General features: G+C 37.5%; 1 protein-coding gene across 4 annotated transcripts; it reads right to left on the bottom strand.

Moving 5' to 3' along the window:
* Positions 1-851: 851 nt before the first annotated feature.
* LOC131330067 (replication factor C subunit 2) lies at positions 852-12,898 on the bottom strand. 4 transcript variants are annotated; one of them, XR_009200944.1, is made up of 13 exons: positions 12,714-12,876; positions 12,504-12,582; positions 11,842-11,921; positions 9,106-9,225; positions 8,943-9,012; positions 8,788-8,861; positions 7,837-7,957; positions 7,666-7,728; positions 6,492-6,551; positions 3,759-3,884; positions 3,578-3,661; positions 1,356-1,704; positions 852-1,248 (listed from the first exon to the last, which is right to left on the bottom strand). XR_009200944.1 is itself a non-coding variant. In XM_058363558.1 (12 exons), exons 1-12 carry the CDS (start codon positions 12,755-12,757, stop codon positions 1,600-1,602), a joined length of 1,026 nt encoding a protein of 341 aa, XP_058219541.1. In that variant the 5' UTR covers positions 12,758-12,898; the 3' UTR covers positions 1,313-1,599. The 4 variants fall into 4 exon arrangements, 3 of the variants coding, with proteins under 3 accessions (XP_058219541.1, XP_058219543.1, XP_058219542.1); XM_058363558.1 differs by lacking the exon at positions 852-1,248 and having other exon boundaries at positions 1,313-1,704; positions 12,714-12,898; XM_058363560.1 differs by lacking the exon at positions 852-1,248 and having other exon boundaries at positions 1,680-1,732.
* Positions 12,899-14,772: the final 1,874 nt, after the last annotated feature.

Below are 14,772 nucleotides of genomic sequence, written 5' to 3' on the forward strand. Positions count from 1 at the left end.
CCTTGCCTTGACACGTGTTATCATTTGTTCGGCTAAATAAGCCAAATGGCTTTTTTTTTTTGTCCTTATTTAATTTTTTTGGAATTTGTTAGTAGTTTTTTGCCATCTTTTTGTGGATTATTGCTTCGTCTAAAAAGTACAAAATTATGATCGAAACTCAAATTATTTTGAATAAAGACAAAAAAAATTGGCTTATTGGCTTATTCAAAAAATTTAGGTTTCAATCGTAATTTTTTACTTTTTAGATTCCTCTCGTCAAGAAGAAGAAAATAATCCACAAAAAGTTGACGAAAAACTAACAAATGTGGAAAAAATTTGAATAAAAACAAAAAAATAAATCATTTGACTTATTTAACCGAACAACCGTCGTTTTATGTTGGCTCAAACATCAACATACGAATAATGAGCCCTACCATAGAGCCAACTACCTTCCAATACCACATGGCAAACACAACATTCGGATACAACTGTATTTCTAAGCCGCCTGATGCATGTGAACTCACGTGCAATGAATGGGTACATGAAGTGGTGTCCGAAGTTACGTGTTAAAGTTATATTCCTAGCATTACTCATATAATTGAGGCACACAAAAATTACTGCCAAATGGGGTTTAAATTTTGGAATGTGTTGCCAAATACTCTTGTTTAGAGCGAAAACTCTCGAGTCTGGGTGAAATTATACAATAGTCCAGGAGTACTGTCACATGGTACTCCGAACGACTTTACAACCACGTATTCATATGAATCTACCACTAAGTATATTGATCTCACAGAAACGTGTGATTGTAAAGTAATCCGGAGCACCACGTCGCAGCTCATCACGGTGTCTGTAATGTTTGGAGACAATCAATCTGAACACCGATCCAAACAAAGCTTGAAGAATCTAAGTTCATTGATTTGTTGAGCACATTATTGTTGGCAGAAATTTAGAGCCGACCGGATCACCTTAGTCTCTAAAAACTAGAGCTGTTTGCACGCAAGCCTGAAAATTCGAACGATAACAATCTAATTATCGGATCAGGGATGGGCTACATTTTTCACTGGCAACACCGATTTGAAGCCAACAGTGAATCCAAGATTAACCCAGAGGAACTTTCTGCAAAAGGAACACAATCATACTCCCAGCAATTTTATTGTCATGCGAAATTTAGAAGTCATGTCCAGATTGCACCGTACTGACTTCCCCCTGATGCAAAATCAAACCCCAGGCGAATGAGGCGATCAAAAGAACAGGAAATGATATGGATAGCTGATAAAAAAATAAAAAAAAAAGACGAAATGTAATCAGAAAATGAATGTAAGAGGAGCAGAAAAACTGGAAACCAAGTACAGTTTATCTGAGAAAAAAAAAATTACAGTTTATCATGGTCTGGAAATAGCGTCAACCCCCAGACGAATGATATATTCAGGAGCCAATGGAGTCCAGTTGCAAGCTTACACCTAGACAAAATCGAAGATTAAATATCCATCTTCAAAGATGGCAAACAAAAAAGAGGGAAAACCGTGTCTCATGAAGAGTAAAGATTACAAAATTTACAGATAACATATTCTGGACGGGTTTTTCCCTTCACGATTTGCTACAAAAGCTGTATCATAGTACCTAATTCTCATAAGAAAGTTCTAGTGGCATGTTACAAAGTACTCGCGTCGTAATGCTGGCCACATCCAACAGCTGCAAATACTCGTCAGCTCCATCTACAAGACACTGCCAACCCCACAAGGCAAAAGAATTACTGAATTATTTTTCTCTTTCGAAAGTTATTCAAGTATAAGCTGAAGCAAACCGATAAACCTAAATATTAAAAAACATAAGAATTGTAACCACTACTAGTTGATCAACCAAATAATCTCTCAGGCGTTTGTGTGTCTTGGGCAGGTGGAAATGCCCAAATCTTTGTGCACGATACCAGGAAAAATAAAAAATGAACATCACCAATATACAGCGAAATCTCTTCAAGTGGTCTTGAGTAACCATTTTCAATCAAGAAGACAGATTGATACGAGAGAGTGGCAGATCCAGGAACTTAACTCAGAAAGGGCACCCATCAATCCTAACGCTGACATTCTTTACCCAAAGTAACGTAAAATGAGATGACAATAAACTGAACCTCCATCAGTAAGCGTTCAATTGTACAACGTATATTTCCACAGAATCTTACAAAAATATGCACAAAAAACTAGGTATTGATCCCTAAACTTGCACTTGCATCATGGCTTTGTGAGAGAACAAGGCCTTATTTCATTTGTTTTAGGTTTAAAACAAGAGTTTTTTCAAAATTTCAAAATACTAGGGGCTTTTAAACATTTGGAGGGGCCATGACCCATGAGAACAATTTTCTGGAGAGATAATGGAGGGAAATTCCGGGTTATCTCCTAAGTTGGGAAAAAACTTATAAGTACATTCCACCTCAATTGATAACTTTCTAAAATGTATTTAAATACACGAAAATTCCCTACAATATCCCAAATAGCTACTATATTGTCCAAAATTCCAATAATATAGAATTTATAATAATTATTGAACTTTAAATCCTTTCCTTTTATCTCTTTTCTTCTCTCTACAATCTCTCCCTACCAAGTGAAGTACATAATGAATATCTTTTCTTTCAAATTTAAAATAGCATCAAGAATCTAACAATAGAACCCTGTAATAGATATTGAATTCCACGTAAAAGACTCAGAAAATGCAAAACATGAGGAATTTACCAAAATTCATAAAGTGCAAATGCTGATAAATTATCACGTAATCATCAATTTATCGAAGTTTTTTGTGAGAACTCACTATAAATGATAACTAGTCAATATGAAAGGATTATCATAAATTGATAAATATAATACCACATGTATTGTCAAAGATCTATGGGAGATAATTTCTTGGATATAAATAAAAGTAGAAACCAAAAAAATATATATATTAAAGCTTTCACCTCTTTTCGAACTTTTCAGAATCAATATGAAAACCATGTGTTCAGATCCGCTATAACGAAGTCTCTGTCAACCATTTCTGGAGCTTTTAATAAGATGAGGACACCTCATATGTGAAGGGATCCAACAGATGGGATGACGCCAACAACAGTCCCGAATTTGGTTTAATACAAAGGCATCATTCCCTGGAGGGCACAAACGACAGCCTTGTGGTTGCTCCTTTCTCATTTTTTACTCATCTTTTGAATTCACATCGCTTATCAAAACTAAAATGTATTTTCACTGCAGCAATTCTCCACAAACCACCACGGTAAAAATCCCATCCCCAAGACACGAACCTCCCTTGTCGCCAGTGGGTACCAGCCACTTAGTTTTTTCATAAGTCTATGAGATCCATTGAACATGTTAAGACCTTTATCAATGGTTTATACAAAGGTTTGTGTATTTGTACATTCATTTTCATCGAGAATCAATCAATTTCAAAATTCACAAGAATAATGCGTGATGTCTTGTTACTTGACTGGAGATTACGTCATTTACCAAACCTCATTTCAATATGATTAAAACATCAAAACAAACCAAAATGAAGAAGTTTTTCTGCTGAATGCGGAATACTGGGCTAGCAATGGAATGAATTGTTTAATGTCGCCAACCTTATCTGTTTCAGCCAACTTCTTGCATATTTTCGCTTTCTGCTCATCTGATATATCATCAGCTCCAACAATTACCTCAAACAACTGGAGCAAAAGTAAAAGCGGTATATTTACCCCTTCAGTTCTTTACGATAATTATTTGAGAAACATTGAATATCATGTACTAGTACTACTGTATTACCTGAGAAAGCATCTGAGAAACAGGATATCCCTCTAGAATTACATTATTGACTTCCTTGTTTACCACGTCAAAATCACCACCTTTGCAAGCTGCAAAAAGAGACTGAACAACCTCCTGGGGGATGACCTGATTAATTTCAAGTCCCGGGTCAGCAAATGGCAGGGAACGAAAATAAGAGGACAGACACTTTTGAGAAAAGAGAGTACGATCAAACGTTCAAAACTAAACACACTTCATTCAGTGGGATGTTAAAGGTAACAGGTAAGAAAGTGAAAGATTCCAGGCTTGAAATTGGTTGGCCACAATATAATCCCTTGCTATGGCAACTATACTTGAACAGCACAGGAAGCAAGAAGTTAAAGTTTGTGGACACATTTCAAAAAACTGGCAGTCACAATCTCAGCCATCCTTCCTTTCAAGTGAGATTGATAAAATCTCTTAAAGAGTTCTGTAAGCCTTAATGAAGCCACCATCCTATCTCATAACAATTTAAAGCCAGCATTAACAAACATAAGAGATTATTGATATTGGTTTTCTTGAAGCCTAAGTCGCCGCTCAAGAGTTGGAAAGTTATGGTTGGCCTTGCAATGGGAACAAAATGGTGTTTCTGTAAACCTAAGGTGAAAAAAGGATGCAGAGAAGCAAGAACAAGATTAATCAATTTTGACAGCCGAAATAGACCTCAATCATTAATTAACAAGAAGACAGTTGATACTCCTAGGCTCCTGGTGTAATCACCAGCTGTTCTCCAACATTCTATATGCTAGAGACACAAACCCAAACTCCCCAAAGAGTTCCATACTAGGTGAAGTGACTAAGAAAGCTTTGAAAGATTTCCTAAATCAAAAGACAAATAGTTTCTTTTCCTACCAGGCTTTTACTCTAAGGTGGGCAACCTTCATGCCTAGTCCAGGAGGCACCAAAGAAAGCCCAGAAGGGCAGGCTAGACTGCGGAAAATATCAAACCCCAACTCTGATGAGCATAGGACGAGACATAAACACGTCAAAGACATGTTTAAGAAGCATGTATAGGACGCGACATAAACACGTCAAGGACATGCCAATATGGTGATTTCCCAAGAACTAGGAAATGAGGACACAAGGCTACGAATTTTGCTTAACATCTGTAGGTTTTTACAAAGGTTGAGCACCTCTAGGCATTTTTTTCTCTAGAATGCTTATCTTCCAAACACAAAATATCACATTCCATCATTTATATGCAACTGCAATGTGCTTAACATGCACACAGTAATACAAAGTAACTCTGCAAGCAACGTTACAGACACAGGAAGAATAAATTAAAAAATGTACTTAATACGACATCTAAAAGGTAGATCGTGATTTTGAACTCGAACTAATTAACAAAAAAAGCAAACAAATATCTGCAGGGTATCTCAATCACCAAAGCCATCAAAATCAGTACAATACAACGATCCCACGGGATGTGTAGAAGCATGCAGTTGATCAACAGCATGAATGAGGGAATGCAATAGCGAGAGATAAGCAGAAAGTCCATTTCAAAAGTTACAACAGCGCTCTCTCTATCCTGTTCATCTCTCTAAATGTTTGTTTCTACGTATGAGACCTGTCTTTCTTTCTCTGTTAAGCATTGCAGAGGGAGGGGCGTCAATCTGAGGTGTGAGAGAGAAGAGGGGGGGTGGGCGGGAGCTGAATAGTTCTTTACCTGCAAGTGACTAATGAAGATTGAACAATTTGGAGTCAGTGCTATTTAAATGAGCGCTAATACTTTGGACATATTTTTTCGGAGTGGAGGGACACCTCTTAAGGGGACACGCTCAATGCACCAAAACTCAATTTCCTGAAGTATGAAATGGGCCGAAAGTGTCTCACACCAGCATGGTAGCCTAGATGAAGTGTTGGTGCTTATTACAACTAAACCATCAATTGTACCATAAAAGAAAACCAGAACAACAAAGCAGAGAACTCCAGATTATGACAAAAGTAGTGACTTCAAATGTCCCATAATCAGCTCGGAACTTCTAAAAGTTAGATTCACATATAATTTGTTAAGGCTATTAAGATGTTGGAACGCCTACTGAGCAAATAGTGAGTATGAAGCCAAACAAGGTTGTATCCCTCCAGAATAATCCAGATAACAATGAAATAAAAACATGCTAGGACTTCATTTTCACCATTAAACCAAGAATTGCACTAATATTTGATACTTTTTAGCAGCATAAATGCGGTTTGGTTCTTAACAGTTCTGTAAGACTTTCACCACTAGATTGATTTCATCCGGGGAGAAAGAATTGCCAAACTAACCCAAATCGGATTCAGAGTTATCCTGCCAGTGCCAAACCATAGGCCCATACCTAACAGGATCTAAGTTCCTATTTCAAGATCTAAGGCATGAACTAAGCAAAAGCAAATCTGAAAATTGATTTGATGGCTTCTCCAAAGAGTTCCTTGAAAAGCATATTCATGTAGTGAATACCTAAAACCTCCTTTCCAAAACTGGAAAGATATTTGCATTTCCGTTAATACATAGGTTACACAGGACGGAGGACGTCAGCAAAATGTATTGCTTAACCTAACATGAAAAAGCAAAAGCACAATGCAAACAATTCCTTTAAGTACAAACTGAGAGCACTCTTTCAAAAAAAAACTAATCATGCTAGAATAATTTTAAGCCGATCGTTCCATATCTTGACTCATAAAATATCTTCTCTATGTGCAAACTCCAAAAGCAAGATGGTGAAAGGAAAAACTAACCCCTGAAACACTGATTAAGTCCTTGGAAGAGATGGATGATCCGAATAATCGAGCAGCTCCCTACAACGATAATATTTGAAAAAATAAGTTATCGTGAAGAAATATCTATTATGCTGGACTTTGAAACAGAAGCTTCATCACACAAGCATACATTTGAGACAGCAACACTAGTACTAATGAAACAATGTTGTTTGAACTTCCTTTGGCTTTACGTTTTTTTGAGCAGCCCTTGATTGTATTTGTGGCCAAGGTACCTGAAATAGATGTTTCGCTTTATGCAAGAATATACCACTTACAGTAGTACCAAACGTTGATTGGTTCTTACTTCTTAATACAGTTGGGTGAGTGACCAGTCCATTGTTTTACAAAAATTACTTTATCATGTCAGGTGCAAGCATTGTCCCCTCACAGGCCAGCTCTTCTAACATGAAATAGCTTGGAAGCCACACAACCAAACCCATTCAAAAAAATAAACCAGTTGGCCTAAAGCAAACCTTCTTTTAAAAAGCTGTAATATTTCCAACACCATCCAGACTGGAAACCCGCTAAGCCTGTAAGCCAATTGGCCTAACCTGATGCAAACCATTTGACCTGTATTCCTGAGCTTGCTTCAGACATTGACATAGCAACATTTGACCAAGCCACCCGCTCCCATGTAGTCAATCCAGCTCAAGATTACTTGTCTCAAATCATCTAGCTGTATGCTGCTGTGCAATCCATACTACGTTTTCCACCCAATCCAAAAGTGCTCTATCAAAAGCTTCCTACTCCCCTACCACCAAGGCACCCTTCAATCCTTTCCATTCCTTCTACTGACTGTCTGGTTGTCTGGTTATCGTGTTTCTTTTGTTGACGTCGGACTATCCATCTCATATCATCTAGCCCAGAATGTTCAACCAATACTACAGCCCTGAATTTTGGCAAGTTTAAACTTAACACCATTCATATAAGAATGCCACCAAACCAAGATTCATTGCATGAGATTCATGCAAGCAATTTTAGTTAACACGGTAATGCAAAGAGGTCATGGTTTCACAACAATACACTTGGATCAGCGAAATACTCCAGTTACGTAACGATAACCAAAAGTTCTATCATAAAGCAATCAAAAGTATCAAAGATAACAGAAAGGAACCACACGACGATGTATAGAGAATGGCAAACCTAATCTTACCTGTAAGTACGTTATAGCCCGACGAAGATCACCCTGTGAGATGGAACTTAAGGTTGAAAGAGCCTACAATCGCAAAGAAAACAAAAATATTAAGAATGCAAAAATGAAGCCTGTTAGCAAAAGCCCAAACTCTTATTCTCCAAAAACAAACTTCTAATCTTGTATCCTTACCTCTGAATCCAGATCGAGGCCTTCCTCTTTACAAATATGCAATACACGACCAGTCATGATATCTTCTGAAAGTGGTTTGAACCTAAACTTTGCACATCTAGAAGCGAGGGGCTCTATGATCCTATAAAGAACAGGACAAAGTAAAATATAAAGTTCTCAAAGTTCTTCTTTTTGATCATTAAGGTATTGCGGCAAAATTAACCACATTTGCAGTGAGTTTGAGTTCCCCAGATTAACCATACCCTTCTTAAAATTGTTCCCCTCAATAATTAAAGGAATTGTCACAAAATTGCAAAACAGCTGAAACCTACGTATATTAGTATCCATTTTATAGTGACTAGATCAGAGCACCCCAACAATTAACACCACTTCTAAAATAGGAGGAAAAAAAATACGGGTGAGGTGATGCACCCAATTCACTTAATTCGATATCTTGTTGAAAGTTGAATTGAGTTGGAAAAAATCCAAAAAAGTTTGCAAGGATAGAAATTGTCTGACCTTGTCTTGTTTTCCCAAAAAGGTTACTCGATGTTTTTGCTCTTACGATGAGATACAACTGCAAAACTCAAAATTTTATCCTTCTCCAGGTACAAATGTACATGTGAAATGATCCTTTTTGTCATGTAGTACTGTTTAGTATTATGCATTTGCCGGGATGTCTTACTTAGCAACAAGAAAGATAGCATATCCAAAACCTTGCAAAACTTCAAACTGTCAATGAATAAATAAGGAGATGCAACAATCTCCAATGCATGACAAGAGCAAGTCTAAATGTATTTACACACGTATTCTTCCTTATCACAGTTTTTCTTCAAATCAGAGCAAAATTGCAAGGATAAATACTTAATACTAATAGTTGTATCACTCTGTTAACACCTCACAGAAAACAAAACGGTAGATAGGTAGGAAGGTAGGTAAAGCATTACTGGAAAAAGGAATCAGAAAAAGCACCTGCTGATGTAATTACAAATGAAAAAGAATCTTGTGACTCTGGAGTAAGTTTCCATGGTACGCCGCAAAGCATTCTGTAAAGTAAAATGTAAATCATTGAACGTTTAATTTGGAACAAGATTGAATTAGCAAAACCGTACAAATCACAAACTTGCCTGAGCATCTTCAGTCATGGAATCTGCCTCGTCTAGGATTATAATCTTAAAAGGTGGGCAGGGGTACCCCCTGAAGTAAACCAAAGGCATTCAAATGAACAGAAAGAAGCTGACACAAGATAAAATGAGGAGAGTAAACTAATCACAAGATAGAATCGTATACCCTTGACGTCCAGAACCCACAGCGACAGCAGCAAAGTTCTTTATTTTTGTGCGAACTACATTGATTCCACGATCATCACTTGCATTAAGTTCCAGCACTCTAGACTTGTAGAGTTCAGGTCTGGCAAACAAAACGGTGCCATTGAAAGGAAGCAAAACAACAGATGATGCCAACGAGTCATATATATTTGAAGTAGCAAAGAAATTTAAAGGAACCCAGCAAATATCAGGTATCAGAGAACATTGAGAAGGAAATTTTAGTAAGCAGATGTTAAGGTAAGATTGTTGTCTCTAACAGAAAACAAGAAGCCAAAGATTTCTTCAAAGCAAAACCTGAACAAGTACACAACCGAGCACCCAATAGTCACTATCATGAAGTAGTCAAAAGTAACCAAACAAAACGCAATCTTGATAGACATTCAGCTGGGCATGTCAAAAAACACACATTCATCGAGGGACAAAAAAACCGAGCCCATTCATCAAAAAACATGTTACAGAAAACAAAAATACAATTCGTTTAAAAAGTGCAGCTTTCTGCAAACATATAAATGAAGTTTCCATATTTCCACCAGGTTGCCAAACTGCAATTCTGTCAGGGTATAAAAAGAAGCCCAGTACATTGAAGAGACAATTTGTAGGGAACGGGTATGTCAAATATTTAGCCTGCACAACACTCGATGAGAAGAAAGTTGTCTATCCTAACAAGATCATCCATAGTCAAGATTCTTTCCAGCACCAGACACCAATCAAGAAATGATACTATGAAATGAAGTTCAAATGCACATTGTTTTGTTCCTTGAAGAAACTCAAGAAGACACTCACTAACCAATAGTCCATGAATGTAGATTTTAGACTCTTTGAGGCCTTCCATGGCAAAGAATGCAACACGATATGAGAAACACAGATTTTTTCTCTCTGTGTTCTTTTAATGCAACGTTAAGAACTTCAACTTAAGAAGACTCAACCGAGTGGACAACACGGAGAAGGTGGCCCTGGGCCAACTTTAAAAACATACCTTCGGCTGAAAAGGGCATAAAAATCATATATACTTCCTAGCCTTGCATGGCTAATCCGTGGTGAGAAGCTCAACCAACCTTGCTCCATCTTTCTCCAAGTAATACCCTATTGAGGCTAAGACTAGTATGTTATCATATCAGGGAATCTTGCCTTTAAAGTCTTTTCACCACATTAGCATATGATACCAATGTCTTACTCTCCATCCACAACAAAGTCTCATATCACTAATCACCCTGGCATTGAAGAAGGAACCTAATAGCAAACCCTACATAGAAGGCAGTCAAGGCATGTAAGGAACCCAACCGCATTATTACAGAACCAAACCAGATAAGCCACAGGTCCACAACCAGTAACTCCACTACCAATAAACTAATCATTTCTTCACATACTTCCCGCCTTCATCCTTCGTACCGATCCCCTCTAGAATCCCCTCAAGATCATTCTCCTAACAGCCTTAATGACCATGAAGTATATCCTAGATCCAAAGGTAACCCCGTTACAAAGACCTTGCTAACTGTAATAACCGGCAAAAGAGAGAAAGGTCCCCTTTACTAATACCCTGCATTATGAATATCTTAAAACTATTCAACTCCTCTTTCTCTTCCTTGCACTATTCTTGCTCTAATCAACAGATTCAAATTTTCGATTCAGAGTCCAGATGAAGCCTTGTGTTCCAATCAATAGGCGTAGCCTACATGAACACTTTTCTTGACTGTGACATGTCAAGAGCCATACAATCAACCAAGTTTAATAAACTCTTATCCTTTTTCCTGCGGCATTCCATGTCAATATCAGCATTCCCCTCCCCTTAGCATTTCCATTAATTGTAATATTATTTCTTTTCTGTAATGTTGCATCTACTTACTTTTTCCCGTACATGACCATACGGAATCTTCCACAAATAAGAAAATTCACAAGCCTGGCAACAGCTACTTCCTAATGAGACCAAAAATGCCTTGACGATACATTGAACTTAGTCTACAGGGTACAGGACAAGACCAGTAAAAGTTATTAACTACACCATTCATAATTCTACAATATTCAAATGATCTGGAATCATATAACAAGTGCAATACTCAAGGTATAACCACAAAAATACACCCCACCAGATTTTAACAGTCTAGAACCATTTATCAATTTTGTCACAAATCAGATGTAATTCTGATTATATAGTTCATAAGCTATGTAGCACGGACACTTCACAGAGGTCACATACCAGTGTCGGACACCAACACTCTCCGGACACGTGTCTGACACTCAAATTCAATGTGTCCTATTTTTTCTCAACGCTTTCTGGTTGGACACTTCAGGGACACTTTAAAAAATACACTAGACACTCTCGGACACTTGGAAAACAAGTCGAGGGTGATAAACAAAATACTAACATATAATTAAAACTTAGGGAAGTCGGAAGTCGTATTTTTTGTGTGACAGATGATGGTTTATTGGTTAGTAAGACACGTGTAATGAAATGCTCTACGTTGAAATACTTTTGTGGAGGACATAATGATGAATAAAATTTGAAGTATATGTGGTGTTGCACATTTACAATTAGAGCCTTACTTGTTTTAGTAATTATTCATATAATTGTGTACATTCATTTTTTTAAAACTAGTCACGTCCTCCAATTTTTTGAAATTTACATGTCGGAGTCGTGTCAGTGTCGTGTCACATGTCCTTGTCGGTGCTACATAGTTCATAAGTGTGCATAGAGTTGTACCCAAAAAGCTGGTGGGCTATGGCAAGGGCTGTTGTGGTTTTGCCTGTACCGGGCGGCCCGTAGAACAGCATATGTGGGCACTGCAAAATATCAAAGCTGCGAAAATCAGAATAAGCATAAATTCAAAATCATGGATAAAAATTGCCTGAGTTTTCTAATTCCTCCACATCCATTAAGTTCACCAGATTGAACTCTGATAGAAGTCAAGGGAGGAAAAAAAATACCAACCCCAAATGCCATTACTAAATTAGGGTCCTCCATAGATGAAGGAGAGCAACGTTTATGTATTCACAAAACCTACACTAGAACACTACTACACCAATCAGTCATGTGAGAATCCGGGCTTTATCTTGGATATTTCAAAAAACATTTGGGTCAAGTAAACAAATTTACTTTTCCTCGTCAAGAAGAATCAAAAATCTACAAAAGTTTGGCGCAAACTAATAAACACGGAATTATAAGGACAAAAAGCCCAAAAAACTAGGAGAAACACAAGAAATAGTTCACACGGGACACAAACAAATCAAAGACTGTTACAAAAGGTTTCGTCAAGATTTGCTCTCCTATACTAGACTAGCCCTAGTTAGTTGATAATAACTAGGGTTTTGGACTGGACATGAACAATGTATGCGTTGAACTTGGAACAGTAAAAACCGACTTACGCTGCCGGTCTCGAGAGTGTTAGTGAGGACGCGAACGACCTCGTCCTGGTGAGCTACGTCCTTCACTTGCTTCGGTCGACTGGCGTTTCCATCAGAAAACAAACCAATAAAAAAAAAATTGTCAATTTTACAGCCAGTTTATATCAGGGTATATAGTATCTACAATACGCTGTGAACAATAAGGCGAAATGAAGAGGAATGATGATTTACTATTTCTCGACCCATTGCTGAGAGCTCTGTATTACTGGCGCCATTTCTCTCTCTCCCTCTCTCTCTCTCTCTGTTCTCTCTCTCTCTCTTTCGGGGTGTTCTTTCCCGCTTCAAACTTGCAATGGAGCGTAGGGTGAGACCGGCTCCTCTCCCCCTTCTTAATAATCAGGACCGTTCATATTTTTTAGTTCACGGAGAGCTTCAAATATGTTGATCGATGATTATCGTTTAATATGAGTTTCGAAACAAATTTATTTATATTGCAAAAATTAGTCAGTCTCAAATGAGGAAGTCTTTATTTTAGTTAAAATGCGGATCTCCTCATTTCTCTCATTTTCCGATCGAATTTTGATGATCCGAGCCGCTCAATGTGTTCAGAACGTGATTTTAAGGGTATTTGCGAGAAATCGGCAAAAAAAATGACCGGGAAGGGCTTCATCCGAGCAGTTTTTGTTTGAACTGTTCGATAAAAAACAAACAAAAACTGCTCAGATGAAGCCCTTCCCGGTCATTTTTTTTGTTGATTTATCATTGGTACCCTTAAAATCACGTGCTGAACACATTGAGCGGCTCGAATTATCGAAATTCGATCGGAAAAAGGAGGTCCACATTTTATTAAAATGAGGTGGTCCTTACGGGAGACGGACTGTTGCAAAAATATATATATATAAATGAGTTTTGTTTCAAGTGTTGCAATCTAATTTTTTGTAAGATAGTAATAATATGTTCCAAATGTGTTACAAAATCATATCAAATGATGTTCAAGAAATATGAATTTTGGCGTACTTGGTATTTATTCTCAATGAGCATAACAAAATGAACTGTCTCTATTAGAAGTGAGATAGTAAAAAAAAAAATTATGAGCCAAAATTAGAAAGAGTGTTCTCTCCGATAGTTAGAGTCTCAGACTGGAGCCGAACTCCCTTAGGGTATTTGCACCCCATTATAACTCTTTCCTTTTTTTAACATAAATCCCATTATTATTATCTTTTATACATAAGTGGGGTTTAGCGGGGGTGTTAAATTTAACACAGAAAAACCTCCAGAGGCTATCCATAGCCCCCAAAGCCCTGTCTTCGATGGGACTCGAACCTTGGTCACCACTGCAGAAAGAGAGAGGAGCAACCAATTTCACTAGTAGTGGTTCTCAACACCCCATTATTTACTCAATACACGCTTGTATAATGGGGAGAAGAGCGCCCTCAAGTCCGACTCGACCTAGATTCAGTTTTCTCTCCGTTCCAATTTGGGTCATTTGTGGGCACTTCCCAGACTTGCAACAATTATTGGAACTATTCACTTTTTAAAATTCGCAGAGAGCATCAATCATGTCAAAAATTAGATTGTTCAGCTACCATTTGATATGACTTTGAAATGCATTAAGCTTCATATAATTGTGTCAAATATGTTGCAATCCAGTTTTTTAAAACGATTTGCATTTTAAAATTATATCAAACGATATCCGATCAAATTGATTTTTGACATGGTCGGTGTTCTGAAAGAGGTCTAAAAAGTAAACTATTTCGATCATTGTCGTGGACCCAAAAAAGCCCACAAACGGCCCAAATTGAACCAGGCTGAACGAAGAGGAAACTGGGTGAAAGCCGAGTACAGATAGATAATGTGACAAATTTTAAAATTTGATCCGAGTTATTAGGTTAAAACAAGAAGAAAATAAAATAAAAAAATAGAAATCCTTTTGTGCACAAAGCCAATGGAACCATGCCAACTCTGCCTTAGTTGCTTCTAAGTTTTTTATTTTTTTTGTCAAAATGTTAAGAGTTTCCATTAATCGGAGAAATAGTACATCACGAAGAGCAAGATCCCCACAACACAACGGGCGAATCAAACCACAAGAGAGAGGCCAACATGAAACCACCCTACTCCCACACACAAACCTTCTAGACACAACATTCGCTGTAGAAAAAACGCACAACCAAACCAAAGGAAACGCCCGAAGGGGAGAAAACAGCTCCATCAGGGATGGGAAACCAAAAAACAAACGCAGCAGAGAAAAACAAACCAAAACCCAAGTTATAATAGCTCTCGTTAATCCACC

This window comes from Rhododendron vialii, chromosome 6a, assembly GCF_030253575.1.
Source record: "Rhododendron vialii isolate Sample 1 chromosome 6a, ASM3025357v1".
NCBI classification, from domain to species: domain Eukaryota; kingdom Viridiplantae; phylum Streptophyta; class Magnoliopsida; order Ericales; family Ericaceae; genus Rhododendron; species Rhododendron vialii.

Coding starts and splice junctions, on each gene's coding strand:
- LOC131330067 (XM_058363558.1), bottom strand. CDS start 12,757: ATGGCGCCAGTAATACAGAGCTCTCAGCAATGGGTCGAGAAATA. Junction 11,922..12,503: donor ACACTCTCGAGACCGGCAGC/GTAAGTCGGTTT, acceptor GATATTTTGCAG/TGCCCACATATGCTGTTCTA. Junction 3,662..3,758: donor TTTCTCAGATGCTTTCTCAG/GTAATACAGTAG, acceptor CTTTTGCTCCAG/TTGTTTGAGGTAATTGTTGG.